This window comes from Diceros bicornis, chromosome 8 (assembly GCF_020826845.1).
Source record: "Diceros bicornis minor isolate mBicDic1 chromosome 8, mDicBic1.mat.cur, whole genome shotgun sequence".
In the NCBI taxonomy this organism is placed as follows: Eukaryota; Metazoa; Chordata; class Mammalia; order Perissodactyla; family Rhinocerotidae; genus Diceros; species Diceros bicornis.
The window spans coordinates 68,023,676-68,037,221 of record NC_080747.1 but is presented as its reverse complement, the minus strand read 5'-3'; the positions used below and the strand labels follow the sequence as shown (position 1 = coordinate 68,037,221).

Here is a 13,546-nt window from a genome sequence, read left to right as displayed (position 1 = left end):
TTAAGTTAATTTGTAGTTTGGTTTAGCCTATTAATTTTCTGTCCAAAGGCTATTAAACCTTATAGTTTGAATCAGTATTAGCATCACACAACCATTTACTGTTAAAATAAGTTTATTGATGATAACCTTATATAATTTACTCCCGATATCTGATGTTACAAACTTTAGGGTCTTTAAGATATGCAGGATCCTTGTATGTAACTGGCATAAACCCTGTAAAGAAATAATTGAAGTTCTTCATAAAAGATATTGAGCAAAATTTTAATTAGCCCAAATCATTTTTTAAGATGCTCTTACCCATTATTTGAGCTCTCTTAATTGCTTTTGTGATTTCTTTTTGTTTCTTCCCACAAAGACCTATAAAAGAAAATGCTTTCTTATTCATAAAAAATGCCAATACTCAAAATGCATAACAATTGTCTAAGTCAAGGAAGGGTTAGACAATCTGTAAAGAGCCAGATAGTAATATCTTAGGGTTTGCAGGCTTTGCGGGCCATACGGTCTCGGTCATAACTTCTCAGCTCTCCTGTTGTAGCTCACAAAGCAGTCACAGGCACTATGCAAAATAAGCTATTTACAAAAAGTGGCGGATCCAATTTGCCCTATGGGCAAGAGGCCCCTGGTTTACTGGTTTAAAGAATAGTCCAGGAAGGATTATAGTGTACTCCAAAACATCAACACAATTTTTTTTTTAACTGTGAAATTTTTGTTGTACATTATTGTTTGTCAGTCACCATATAAGAACACAGTTTTTTAGGCCCAAGTTTTCTACATGTTGTCAGCCTCTCTAGTTAACTCTGAGCATAAGACGACATGCAAAATAATCTTTTGGCCTAAGAAGGGCCTTTCTTAAGTACCTCTAGTATCTGGTCTAATAGTGATTTATAGCACTACTTGAAAATTTGCCAGTTTTCTTAAATAACAGAAGTAGATTTATATAATTATCTACATTTAAGTTGCTATAATAGAAAACAAAATACCTGTTATGTGCCTTCCATAAATGCATCCAGTAAATGGAGAAATAAACTGGGACAAAAGCTGTTTGGAGTTTTATTTGGAAAGAAAAAATATTAATACATTTGTTATTCAACCTTGTTTGTGTAAATTTCAAAAACCAAACCTATTTTATGTTACCTTCAAGTTATATAAAGGTTTATTAATAAATTTCAGAAAACTTCATAAAATATGAATAAAAATGTTGAACTATGCTCATCCTATTAATAGGTCATCTTTTTAAATAACTAAAGTAACTACGAAAGTTGACATCTCTTATCCACTGTGCAAAAAAAGTCTATATAACAGATTAACGAGCATATTCTTTCAGTACTAAAGCTGTTCACTTGACTTTTCCACAGATACTTTTCTAAGATACTGCTGCTTACAAAAAGGTACTAAACATTTCATCTCTCATGATAAGCTATCACACAGTATCAGACTACAGTGAGGTCTTCAAGAAGTACAGGTACATTGGGCCATTTGCTGTAATTTATGTTTTACTAATTTACATTGTTTAGCACTTTCCAAGTGCCAGGCACTGTTCTTGGCACTGTGCATAATCTTAATATGTTGCATTTTAAAATTTCTTGGTTTTTCTCCCTCTAAGGCAGCTATCACTATACTGTCGTCAGTATACTTAGCTCCAGCACTATTCTCTCCACCAAATTTGCCACTTTTAATTTGCTGAGTGATGGACAACAGATAAAATTATATTTGAAGCAGGGTTATCGGTGGTGAGATGGAGATCAACTTCACCAGAGGAGCTTTTTCCAAACTACTCAACTCCACCAACTGAGAATCACTGCCATACTGAGCTATTATTAAGACATTTGAGGGAGAGAAAAGAGAAGAAGAAACGCTGAGCTGAAATAATGGTAAATGAGGGAGAGCTAAGGGGCTCTTTATTTGAATAAAATAGGCCTTATATACATGGAAGTATAACCGGATTGAAATGATGAATTGCTAAAACAGTTGCCTCTACACAAAGCTTGTTATAAAACTGACTTGAGTCTCTTTAGTTGGGACTAATAAAGAAGCAAAATCCTAAAATCAAGTATCATAGTGAAGTAAAACCAGATCTTACCTGTACATTCTTATAATCTACACGTTTCCCACACAAGACACATTTTTTAAGAGGCTCCTTATAAGGATTTTCCATTGGAACGGGCTAGGACAAAGGAAAAAAAAATCTGATAATATAGTTTGATGTGTTAATTTTGAATTAAAAAAATTAAATATTAAGGTTCCCACATTTAAATCTATCCAAAGGATTAGTTGTACCTTTCTTACTATGAAAAAGAATAAATACAACAGTTTGGCTTGTAAAAAAATCAAGTACTTCTGAAAAGGATTCACCATTTTAAAGATTTCAGTGTGCTTGTCCATATTTTGTAGAAGTATTTTGTTTTAGTTTGGCTAAGGAGAAATTAAGTCATGGAGGACTCAGGGATAAAATGTAATCTGGAGAAAAAAGGGTTTATGGGAGGAAAAAAATTGAAATCTGTGATAAGTGATTCTCTCCTCAAATGTTTTGCCCATATTGTAGGTGACTAAAAATTCTTGGATTTAAATTAAGAAAAACTTATAGCACAACATAAAATATGCAATGCTTAAAATAGTATACTCCCTAAATCCATCCCCATATTTCTCTATCAGATGTTTTATCACTACTTTTTTTTTTTTGTGAGGAAGATCAGCCCTGAGCTAACATCCATGCTAATCCTCCTCTTTTTGCTGAAGAACACCAGCTCTGAGCTAACATCTATTGCCAATCCTCCTCCTTTTTTTCCCCAAAGCCCCAGTAGATAGTTGTATGTCATAGTTGCACATCCTTCTAGTTGCTGTACGTGGGACGTGGCCCCAGCATGGCCGGAGAAGCGGTGCGCCAGTGCGCGCCCGGGATCCGAACCCGGGCCGCCAGCAGCGGAGCACGCGCACTTAACTGCTAAGCCACCGGGCCGGCTGCTTTATTGCTAGTTTTATGTTATAAGAAGACAGTGCCCCATGGTTTACTGTAACATAAGGTTCTCTGACCAATTTTATGGCCCCAGACTACTTTACAAATTTGTCAGCCTTTTTGTTTTTTCTTTCTTCACTACTGCCTCTAATACTTCTGTCACAATACCTCCCTCCTACAATCAGTACAGGTGTCCCCAGTCTAGAGATTCTTAATCTAGAAATGGCTAAGAAGTCCTTGAACCCCTCCCTATAGTTTTATGTAAATTTCCAAATGAATGGGACTGTGTGCCTTTTTCTGAGATCCCATAGCTTTCATTAGAGTCTCAATGGGGCTTATGACCTAAAAAGGAGCTCTAATTTCCTTTACTCTCTTGAACTATGGTGTGAATTAGATGACCCAAGATGGATGCTCAGAGGGACTAAAGGAGTTCCTTTTGTTTTTTCCAACTCCTCAAACTTAAACCAACTTATACTCAGCTCACATGTAATGACTGACTATATTTCTTCTCTACACTGTGCTAAGTCCTTTGTATGGTCTGATTAGTGTCAAATTATCTTTGCATGTAGCAAGAAAATCTATATCACCTGAGTCCAATGCTAGTACTTGAAACCCATAAAAATACATTTATAGCTTAGAAGAAATTATATTTGATGTCCTGGTATAAAATTAATTTTGATCCCTCATACATTAAGACAGCCTCCCCAAAAGTGATGAATGGGACAAAGATAGAATTGAATTTGAAATGGGAAAGAGAGCCAACCTATAGGTAAGCTTTGTACAGTCCCTTTGGATTATCTCCAATTATTCCATCCACCAAAACTACGTTTTTTAATTCCCAAACATGCATATCCTTAAATTTAAGATCTAGGAAGAAAAATATGGTATTACAGAAACCGTGCTTCTTTTTAGAATTCTAGGAATTCTCTTGCTTCAAAACTCAAGTGACTACTCGTCAATGAATTATAATTTTCGAACTCAGGCTAATGATTATTGTTTTGTCCTCCAGCTGAACTCTATTCAAATAGCTAAAATACAGGAATTTGGTCTTATTTGCAAATGCCTTATAAAAAAGGAAGGAAAAAAGTTCTTACCAGGTCCTCATTGCTGGTTACCTCTTTATATTGTGAACAACTTCTCCAAAGCACTGCAATTAAATAGAAAGAGCAACAAACCAATTCTTTTTGTTAGCTGAGTAGCTAAAGAAAAATTTTTGTTTTTCTGGAGGCAAGTTGCATCAAGGGACACAAGATAAAAGAAAGGTTTTATACTCATTATACTCACAATGACTGGATAAAAACCTTTATATTTGAGACAGATTAGGACTTAAGATGGATGTGTTTTCCAGGGCTTTGGGGAAAGGGCATATATTTCCCCACCCATAACAACCTCTCACCTACTTTCTTCCTGAAATTTATTTTTCCTTCTCTCCACGGTTAGAGGCAGATTTTAATGCAAATTCTTATGGAGAAGCAACAGAAAGGCATTGTCATACCAAAGGGAAAATAACAGATCTACAAAGAGTAGTTATTGATAGAGAAGCACAGAAAAGATAAAAGGGCGGAAATGATCGATTGGAGGGCCTGTGTCACCATTTCGCCCTGATCTTGGACTTCAGACATTCGGCATTTGTGCTGGATGACTCTGGAAATGTCCTTCCTTACCAAGTTTACCCGGAGATCTTAGGCACGTCTCTGCCTCTTTTTGATAATCATATCACTCTCCTCGTATTTTTTTTTTTTAAGAGTGTACTGGACATCTCACGCCCCCTTCAGCTTTAAAATACCAGTCCTCGGCCATTACAGATTCCCGCCTGTCTTGGAGAAACTCTTAATCGCCTAGAAGCCGGCGTCGTTTAGCTAACAGGGACGACTCCCCCGACCTAACCAGGGCTGAGGGAAGGGCTGCAAAGCTACAGTGGAGCGTAGGACATGGAGACTTTACCCGCGGGAGTTCCGGGATCTGTCAGGCAGGCAGCAGCCTTTACGAAGTGGGTCAACTTCTTCCTCCCCAGACCACCGCAAACAGCAACCATAGCTGCCATGGTTCCTCGTCCCTCCCCTTCCTTTTCTCTTTCGAAATCGTCCTGACAAGTCCCTTCCGGTGCTCTGTCCCTGTTGCCCCGACTGCTCCATTCAAGGGTTCCGCGGGCGAACGCTGGGACACGAGAAGAGTAGGAGGTCTTTCCAATGCGCCTGCGCAGCATCTCTGCGTTGTCACCCCCACCGCACCGCAAGCCCGGGACACTTATGATTGGACGAGACGAAGGCGGGCTCCGACGCTTGCGCCTCCGCTTCCGGTCTGAGAGCCCTGACAAGTAATTGGTCGCCTTTCCCAAAAGTGGATGGCCAGGCGCGCGAAGTTTCGCGCTGTTGCTGCCTGGCCTCGGTTTCCACTCACTCCTCCGCTGGGGTTTGGCGGCTCGGTCACGGGGGACGACGTTTGGGCAGGGCCCTCGGCGCCTGCCATGGATGAAGGTGGTTCCCGCATCCGCCGGCGGGTGTCTGTCCGCAAAAGGAACCGTCCTATCCTAGGGAGCTTTCTTGACGCCCCCACCGCGGCCGAACTCAAGCCGGGCGAGGAGGAGGAGGACGACGAGGAGGAGGAGGAGATGGTGGCTGGGAGCCGGCGGCGGAAAACCGTGGGCGTGCAACCGGTCGAGGTACACCCCCTCAGCTCTCAAATTACCCCGAGTTCCTCGTCCCCTGTCCCACTTTTGGGGCGATGATACAAACCCAGGTTTCCTACCGCGCCTACCCTCTGAAAGAGTGGGAGAGCAGCTATAGAAGCCATGGAACTTGAAACTCGACAGTTTTGGCCATTCCCTTCTCAGGTGCAAACAAGTGACCAAATATCTACCAGCCTTCGTTTGCGCACCTTTGTTATCGCTGTTAAAGCCTCACTTGTGAGGTATTGCCTTGTTGTCCCCGTTTTTATGTAGGTATGAAACGTAGACCCCGAGACATACAAGTTGTACACGCAGCAAATAAGTGGCATGACTGAGACGCAAGGCTAGACTTCGAAGTTCCGCTGCTCCTACTGTACTAATAAAATCTACCGGTTATTGCAGACCCATTATGTGCTGGGTGCTTTGATAAACTGTTTATATTACCTAGATTTTAAAACCGAAATCAGGCCTTGAGAAGTTAAAAAACTACACTTATAAGTCCAAATCCTGTGTTTTTAATCACTGCAGTATATTACTGCCTCCAAATTTACATCTCTTCTGTTCAGCAGACGACCCTAAGTCAGCGTGGGATCTCTGCCTCTCAATTCCAAATACCTAGGAACAATCTCCTTGGAGTGTCCAGTAGGAAAAGCATGGGGGTACTGTAGTATTCAGAAACTTCTAGTGACATGACACATCCCAATAAATGTCTACCAGTCTTGCTACCACTTTAAGGATTTAGCACTGTCTTAAAAATTAGGATCCCAGCATCACCATACACTAGGAGTGCAGTTTAGACAAGTCACGTTACATCTCTGGGCCTCCATTTCTTCATCTGTAAAATGGGCATGATAATATCTATTTCATAGAGTTGATTTACATTTAGGTCTATGATCCATTTGTGACCATATATTTATATACCTGGTATAGCCCTGGGCTGAAACTTTTATTTTTTTATTTATGTTTTTTTTTTTGGTGAGGAAGATCAGCCCTGAGCTAACATCTGATGCCAATCCTCCTCTTTTGGCTGAGGAAGACTGGCCCTGGGCTAACATCCGTGCCCATCTTCCTCTACTTTATGTGGGATGCCGCCACAGCATGGCTTGACAAGTGGTGTGTTGGTCCGCGCCAGCATCCGAACCTGCGAACCCTGGGACATCAAAGTGGAGCATGCAAACTTAACCGCTGCACCACTGGGCTGGCCCCTGAAACTTTTATTTTTAATGAAGCTAGAGTTGACCACAAATCTTTTTGTTTTCTTTTCAGATTATTGACAGTGAAGAGGACATGTTCAGTGAATATGATAGCTTTGCTGAAAACTCTTTTTTAGCTCAAGTTGATGACTTGGAACAAAAATATATGCAACTTCCTCAACATAGGAAACATGCAACAGACCTTGCTGCTGAAGATCTTTGTTCAGAAAGCATCAAACATCACAAACTCAGCACTACTACTGTAGGCAACTTTACTGAATTAAAACCGGATGGGTACACAAAGTACCAGAGCGGGCATGAGGATATCTCTATTGAACCTGGAGCTGATCTTTTGTATGATGTACCTTCTTCACAGGTTTTATACTTTGAAAATTTGCAGAACTCTTCAAATGATTTGGGCAATCAGTCTACTAAAGAGAGGAATTGGAACTCATCCTCTCACAAGACTGTGAAGGAGGAATTGCCCTGTAATAGCATGGAGCAACCCCAGCAAATTATAGATGAATCCTCTTCTACAGTCAGAACTAGTTCAGATATGAATAGGAGAAAAAGTCTTAAAGATCATCTAAAAAGTACCATGACTGGAAATGCCAAGGCCCAAACACCAGTATTTTCTAGAACTAAGCAGCTCAAAGAGACGCTCCTATCTGAAGAAATTAATGTTGCTAAGAAAACAATTGAGTCCTCATCAGATGACCTTGGTCCTTTTTATTCATTACCCAGCAAAGTGAGAGACCTTTATGTTCAATTCAAGGGAATTGAAAAATTATATGGTAATGCTTTTTGCTGGAATTAAAAAAAATTTACTATCATTACCATAATATTAGTGCAAATCAACAGAAAGCAGATGCTTCCATGGTCATATTTCTCATCTTAAAAACAAATCAAAATATCAATTCTCTCTCAGCCTTCTCTTCCTATCCTGCTGCTACTAAACCTCTTTCCTTCGCTTCGTGGTCATACTTCTCAAACCTGTTATCCTTGCTGTCTCCCTTTCCTCACCTCCATAATTCTCAGCCCACTCCAACTCTGGGTTCTGTGCTCTCACTTAAGATATAATGACTGTGGGGTCTAAACCCAATGATACTTTTAGTTCTTACTTTACCTGACTTCTCAGTAGCTTATCTGACACAACTACCCAAGCCTCCTTGAAACATTCATTTCTTGAGTGAAAGAAATTAGTGATTAAAACTAAACATCTTTAAAGACAGCTGGAGTTAAGTGCAAAGAGGTAATATTAATAACAATGTATCTTATAATGTTTTTCAAAAATCCTGGGTCCTTGCGTATATTTCAAATATCTGTCATTTTAGACAAAGGAGGGACAGCTGCTGCCATCCTGGAAGATGAGCCTACCAACCAATCACTTCATAAATATTTCTGAAACTCCTATGTTAGTGTCTTATGAACCATATGGAAACATGGGTTCTCATCTCAGGGAGAAGACAATCAGGTTGGAGAAGTAGGACTACAGGAAACAAAGTCTAATATAAGACTCTACAAGAGTCTAGTAAATTCTAAATTGTGAGGTTTGCAGATTAAAAACTAAAGGTGTGTATTGCCCATGAAGTAGACGTTAACTTTTTTACCTTTGCTTTTCTCCCAGCACCTTGTTTTTTGTTTAATCTGCATCTCCCGCCAGAATGAGTATGTGAGGACAGGGCTCTATCTAACTCATCTTTTTCTTACATAACTAGCATGGTGCCTGGTACACTATGGTGTACACTCTCAACTGCTGGAGGTTGTCAGCCTACTTATGAATTCTGTCCCTGTCACTTAAACACGAGTTTTGCACTCTGAGCCATAGTTCCTGATCTATTAAAGAGGAATAGCAACAGCAATAATAGTAATAGTCGTTTTGCAAGTTATGTTCTGTGTCAAGGACATGCCAAATTAGGCCTTGGGAATGACGGTCAGTAATTATATTGGTAGCTTGAAAGAACTTCAGTAAATAATAACTTTTGGGCCGGCCCCGTGGCTTAGCGGTTAAGTGCGCGCGCTCCGCTGCTGGGGGCCTGGGTTCAGATCCTGGGCGCACACCGATGTACCGCTTCTCCGGCCATGCTGAGGCCGTGTCCCACGTACAGTAACTAGAAGGATGTGCAGCTGTGACATACAACTATCTACTGGGGTTTTAGGGGAAAAAAAATAAAAGTATAAAAAAATAATAACTTTTTTTTTTAGGAAGATTGGACCTGAGCTAACGTCTGTTACCAGTCTTCCTGCTTTTTACCTTTTTTCTCCCCAAAGCCCCAGTAGATAGTTGTATGTCATAGCTGTACATCCTAGTTGCTTTGTGTGGGATGCCGCTTCAGCATGGCTTGATGAGTGATGAGGAGGTCCGCACCCAGGATCTGAATCAGCAAACCGCAGGGCTGCCAAAGTGGAGCGCACGAACTTAACTGCTAAGCCACCAGGCTGGCCCCAATAATAACTTTTTAAATGTCTTTTTAGTTGTAAATCTGGCTTAATGACATGACCAATTTAAATCATAAATAGGTGTACTACGTTTCGTTGAGCTAAAGCAGTAATTCTCAAAGTGCAGTTTCTGGACCACAGGATCAGCGTCACCTGGAAACTTGAAATGCACATTCTCAGGCTCCACCTCAGACCTGCTGGATCAGAACCTCTGGGGGGTGGGACCTGGCAGTCTGCTTTAACAAGCACTGCAGGGGATTCTGAGTACCAAAAGTTTGAGAATCACTGAGTTAGAGAATCTCAACCTTATACTGTTTTTGCCTTTTTATCATAGAATTACATGCTTAATGTATTTTCTATAAATGTTGAGAACTAGGTTAATATAATTAATTTTTTTAATATAAGTATTTAAGTATTTTTGAAATTTTTTTAAAGTAAGAAAAATACATAGCATTTGCATATATTTGGGCATCACCAAAAAGCACAATAAATTAAAGTCACTTGACTGTCATTCACATGTAACTATTTTTAATACCTTTGTAATATATCCTGTGAGTCATTTTTATTTATTATTTTTTTTGCTGAGGAAGATTCGCTCTGAACTAACATCTCTTGCCACTCTTCCTCTTTTTTTTTTTTTTTTTTTTGGTGAGGAAGATTAGCCCCGAGCTAACATCTGATGCCAATCCTCCTCTTTTTGTTGAGGAAGATCGGCCCTGGGCTAACGTCCGTGCCCATCTTCCTCTACTTTATATGGGATGCTGCCACAGCATGGCTTCACAAGTGGTGCATTGGTGCGCGCCTGGGATCCGAACCTGCGAACCCCGGGCTGCCAAAGTGGAGCGTGCGCACTTAACCACTATGCCACTGGGCTGGCCCCGCCACTCTTCCTCTGTTTGCTTGAGGAAGATTCACCCTGAGCTAGCATCCGTGCCGATCCTCCTCTATTTTTTATGTGGGTCACCGCCTCAGCATGGCTGCCAATGAGTGGTGTAGGCCCACATCTGGGAACCGAACTCAGGTCACTGAAGCAGAACACGATGAACTTAACCACTAGGCCACAGGGCCAGCCCTGAGTCATTTTTAAAATTTAATTATTTTGGAAGACAAATATATATTCAAGCCCAACTTTTCTTCTTGTGTGTGTGTGTGTGAGGAAGATCAGCCTTGAGCTAACATCCATGCCAGTCCTCCTCTTTTTGCTGAGGAAGAGTGGCCCTGAGCTAACATCCGTGCCCATCTTCCTCTACTTTATATAGGATGCTGCCACGGCATGGCCTGACAAGCAGTGCCTCGGTGCGTGCCCGGGGTCCAAACCTGGGCCACCAGCAGCAGAGCACGCGCACTTAACCGCTGCGCCGTGGGGCTGGCTCCTCAACCCAACTTTTCTATGCATATATTCTTTCTAATATCTGTGCATAATTGGGTCCATGCTAACCAACACACATTTACAATCTTTTTTCTCCTAACTGCATATTGAGCGTATATAAATCAATCTACCCTCCATTTTCAAGCTGCAAAGAGTTGCATCGTATGATTGTGCAACAATTCATTCCACCTTCACCCCCTTGATGTTTGTTACACATAAACAATGCTATGATGAACATCTTCACATAATGTTTACATGCCCTTGCTTTTATTTCTATAGGTCTAGAGTCCTATAGAGGTAATACTGCTAGCTCAAAGACGATGTGTGGTTTTATTTTTGATATTGCTAAATTGCTTTCCAAAAAGAGTGTAGCAGTTTGTGTTCTCATCAGCCATACACAAGAATGCCTGTTTGTCCCCACTCTAGTCAGCTCTGGGTTTTACGTGTGTGGGGTTTTTTGTTTTTTTTTTTTTGGTAGTTATTAGTGGGGTTTTTTGTTTATTTATTTTGCCAACCCAATAGGTAACAGTTGAGCATCTTTTCATGTATTTATTAGCCATTTGCATTTCTCCCTGCTGTGAAATGTCTTATCATATCTTCTGCCTGTTATTCTAGTGGTAAAATACTGATACACATTTTGAAGACTTTTGATGATCCACATTGTCAAATTATCCTGCAGAATAGTTATACTAGTTTTCACACCATGTTTTGGATCTGATGCAATCCTTTTCATGAATTTAATCTTGCTAAGTTGTGAAAACCCTAGACGTGCCAGTTAATAATCCTAGTCTTTTATGATTTATACAGTCTTACCAGTTTAAAATGGTATTCAAGCCATTCAAAATTCAGCTCCCCGTAAGAGCTAGTTCAATATTCTTTCTTAGTTTGTACAAAACCTCACAGACATTTTTTCCTCCTCCCCCTGTTTCTCTCTGAGATGGTGTTTGGGTGAATGAGGAAGGGAAGCTTACACAATCTCCTTGTAGAACTTATGAGGAAGGCCTTAGAATTCACACAGATCCTTGTACCCTTCTTTAGCTCCTCTGATGTCCCGGATGATGCCTCTTGTCCAGCAGGCTGAAATCTTAGACCTAACTCTGCAGCTGGCGAATAGGTGGGCTAGTTGCCCACCCTGCTGACCAGGCCTGAATTAGAATTAGACTCTCACTGGCTGTGCGCATCACACATTGGGGGGTTTTTGACACTTACCAATGATGTATAATTACGTTTATCATTATGAAAAGATTGCTACAGAGAGTAGGATTTGATTTTTCCTTCTTAGAAAACTTTCTTGAGATTGTAGAAGGGAAAATAACGCTTTTTTTTTTTTTTTATTCCGCAGAATGGCAACATACTTGCCTAACGTTGAAGTCTGTACAAGAAAGAAAAAATTTAATATATTCCTTGCCAACGAGTGGTGGAAAAACCCTCGTGGCTGAGATTTTAATGCTGCAAGAACTGCTTTGCCGGCGGAAAGATGTTTTAATGATCCTACCATATGTAGCAATTGTCCAAGAAAAGGTATGATTTTTTTTAACAAGTGATATTTGCTAATATTATTTTGACATTAAGATATAAAAACTAGCATAAATGTAACAACTTTTTATTGACTAAGAAGGGGGTACCTCTGTTAGTGATGGAGAATTAATATTTTTAGGATGTGCAAAAGCAGTATGGAGGACTTAATGAAAATCTCTTCTAACACTAATTACCTGTTGCAAAAATAGTTTTATTTTTTTCTAAACTGGTGGATTAAACTCCATTTTAAATGTTCTATTGATATTTAGGCTGCTTTTTCAAGCAGAAACTAACCAATTATTTTATCAAAATAAATGAATTATTCTGATCTTTTTTACATCAGAGGAGACAGTTGAAATTGATTTTCACATTTATTATGTAGTTTAAAAGTTGCATTCATTTATTATGTAGTAAAAAAGATCAACACATTAATTATGACATTTCTTAGGCATATATGTCTTATCTGTGACCCTGTTCCCATTGATTGGTTTTAAACACTATTTTAGATTTTTTAAATCCCTCTGAGCACTTATTAGAGTTCTTATTTATCTGGGTTTTTTTTGTTTGTTTATTTTAACTAATATTCTAGATTTCTGGTTTGTCAAGCTTTGGTATAGAACTGGGTTTCTTTGTTGAAGAATATGCTGGAAGCAAAGGAAAATTTCCCCCAATTAAAAGAAGGGAAAAGAAATCACTCTACATTGCCACTATTGAAAAAGGACATAGTCTGGTGAACTCCTTGATTGAAACTGGACGGATTAGCAGTCTGGGTCTGGTTGTTGTAGATGAGGTTGGTTACTACTTTGTAATTGATCAACACTTTTATTATACTATTGTATTTATTATTCTGTGGATCTGCCTAGTACCTCTATGAGAATAAGTAATTTATTTTTATACATAGTCAATATAGATGAAGACATTTCATGCCTGGTAAATCTTAAATTCAGTTTTGTGAAGTGTTTGTTGAAGAGAGAATATGTGTGTGTGTATATTCAATTTTATAACAGTACTTAGGAGTTCCAGATGTGTCAGGATGTTGGCCCCAAACCTCATTAATTTAAAACACTGGTGAAATGATGCATTTGTACTCTAATTCCTATATCCAAAATGCTTAAGAGTTATAAAGCAATGATTCTTTCTTCATTTCATATAAATATTTGCATATTTTATAGAGGCACTATGCAGATTTACTTTTATCCCTTTTTTTTTAAATCTCAAAGTTGCACATGATTGGTGAAGGAAGCCGTGGGGCCATCCTGGAAATGACCCTAGCAAAAATCCTCTACACTAGCAGTAAGTATTTTTTCAAATGTGGTCACTATTATCAGGAGACCTAGAAAAGACTTAATTCTATCACTAGCTAGACTGTGTAACCTGGAGTAAGATACTTAAGCTTTCTACCTTAG

The 13,546-nt window shown here is 39.5% G+C and overlaps 2 protein-coding genes across 8 annotated transcripts in view; one reads left to right on the top strand and one right to left on the bottom strand.

Moving 5' to 3' along the window:
• Positions 1-94: 94 nt before the first annotated feature.
• MRPS18C (mitochondrial ribosomal protein S18C) lies at positions 95-5,124 on the bottom strand. 2 transcript variants are annotated; one of them, XM_058547422.1, is made up of 6 exons: positions 4,898-5,109; positions 4,048-4,100; positions 2,081-2,164; positions 981-1,038; positions 298-357; positions 95-213 (listed from the first exon to the last, which is right to left on the bottom strand). In XM_058547422.1, exons 1-6 carry the CDS (start codon positions 4,995-4,997, stop codon positions 137-139), a joined length of 432 nt encoding a protein of 143 aa, XP_058403405.1. In that variant the 5' UTR covers positions 4,998-5,109; the 3' UTR covers positions 95-136. The 2 variants fall into 2 exon arrangements, with proteins under 2 accessions (XP_058403405.1, XP_058403406.1); XM_058547423.1 differs by lacking the exons at positions 95-213; positions 981-1,038 and having other exon boundaries at positions 301-357; positions 4,898-5,124.
• A 147-nt stretch (positions 5,125-5,271) lies between these two features.
• Positions 5,272-13,546, top strand: part of HELQ (helicase, POLQ like) — a 48,024-nt gene continuing 39,749 nt past the window's right edge. Inside the window, exons 1-5 of one of the 6 annotated variants that reach the window (XM_058547417.1) lie at positions 5,272-5,615; positions 6,888-7,608; positions 11,965-12,143; positions 12,730-12,930; positions 13,361-13,433. In XM_058547417.1, coding sequence (XP_058403400.1) covers positions 5,298-5,615; positions 6,888-7,608; positions 11,965-12,143; positions 12,730-12,930; positions 13,361-13,433 — 1,492 coding nt within the window. In that variant the 5' untranslated portion in view covers positions 5,272-5,297. Of the gene's footprint in view, positions 5,616-6,887; positions 7,609-7,629; positions 8,387-11,964; positions 12,144-12,729; positions 12,931-13,360; positions 13,434-13,546 lie in introns of those variants that run through there. The other 5 variants (XM_058547416.1, XM_058547420.1, XM_058547418.1 and 2 more) reach the window with 5 other exon arrangements.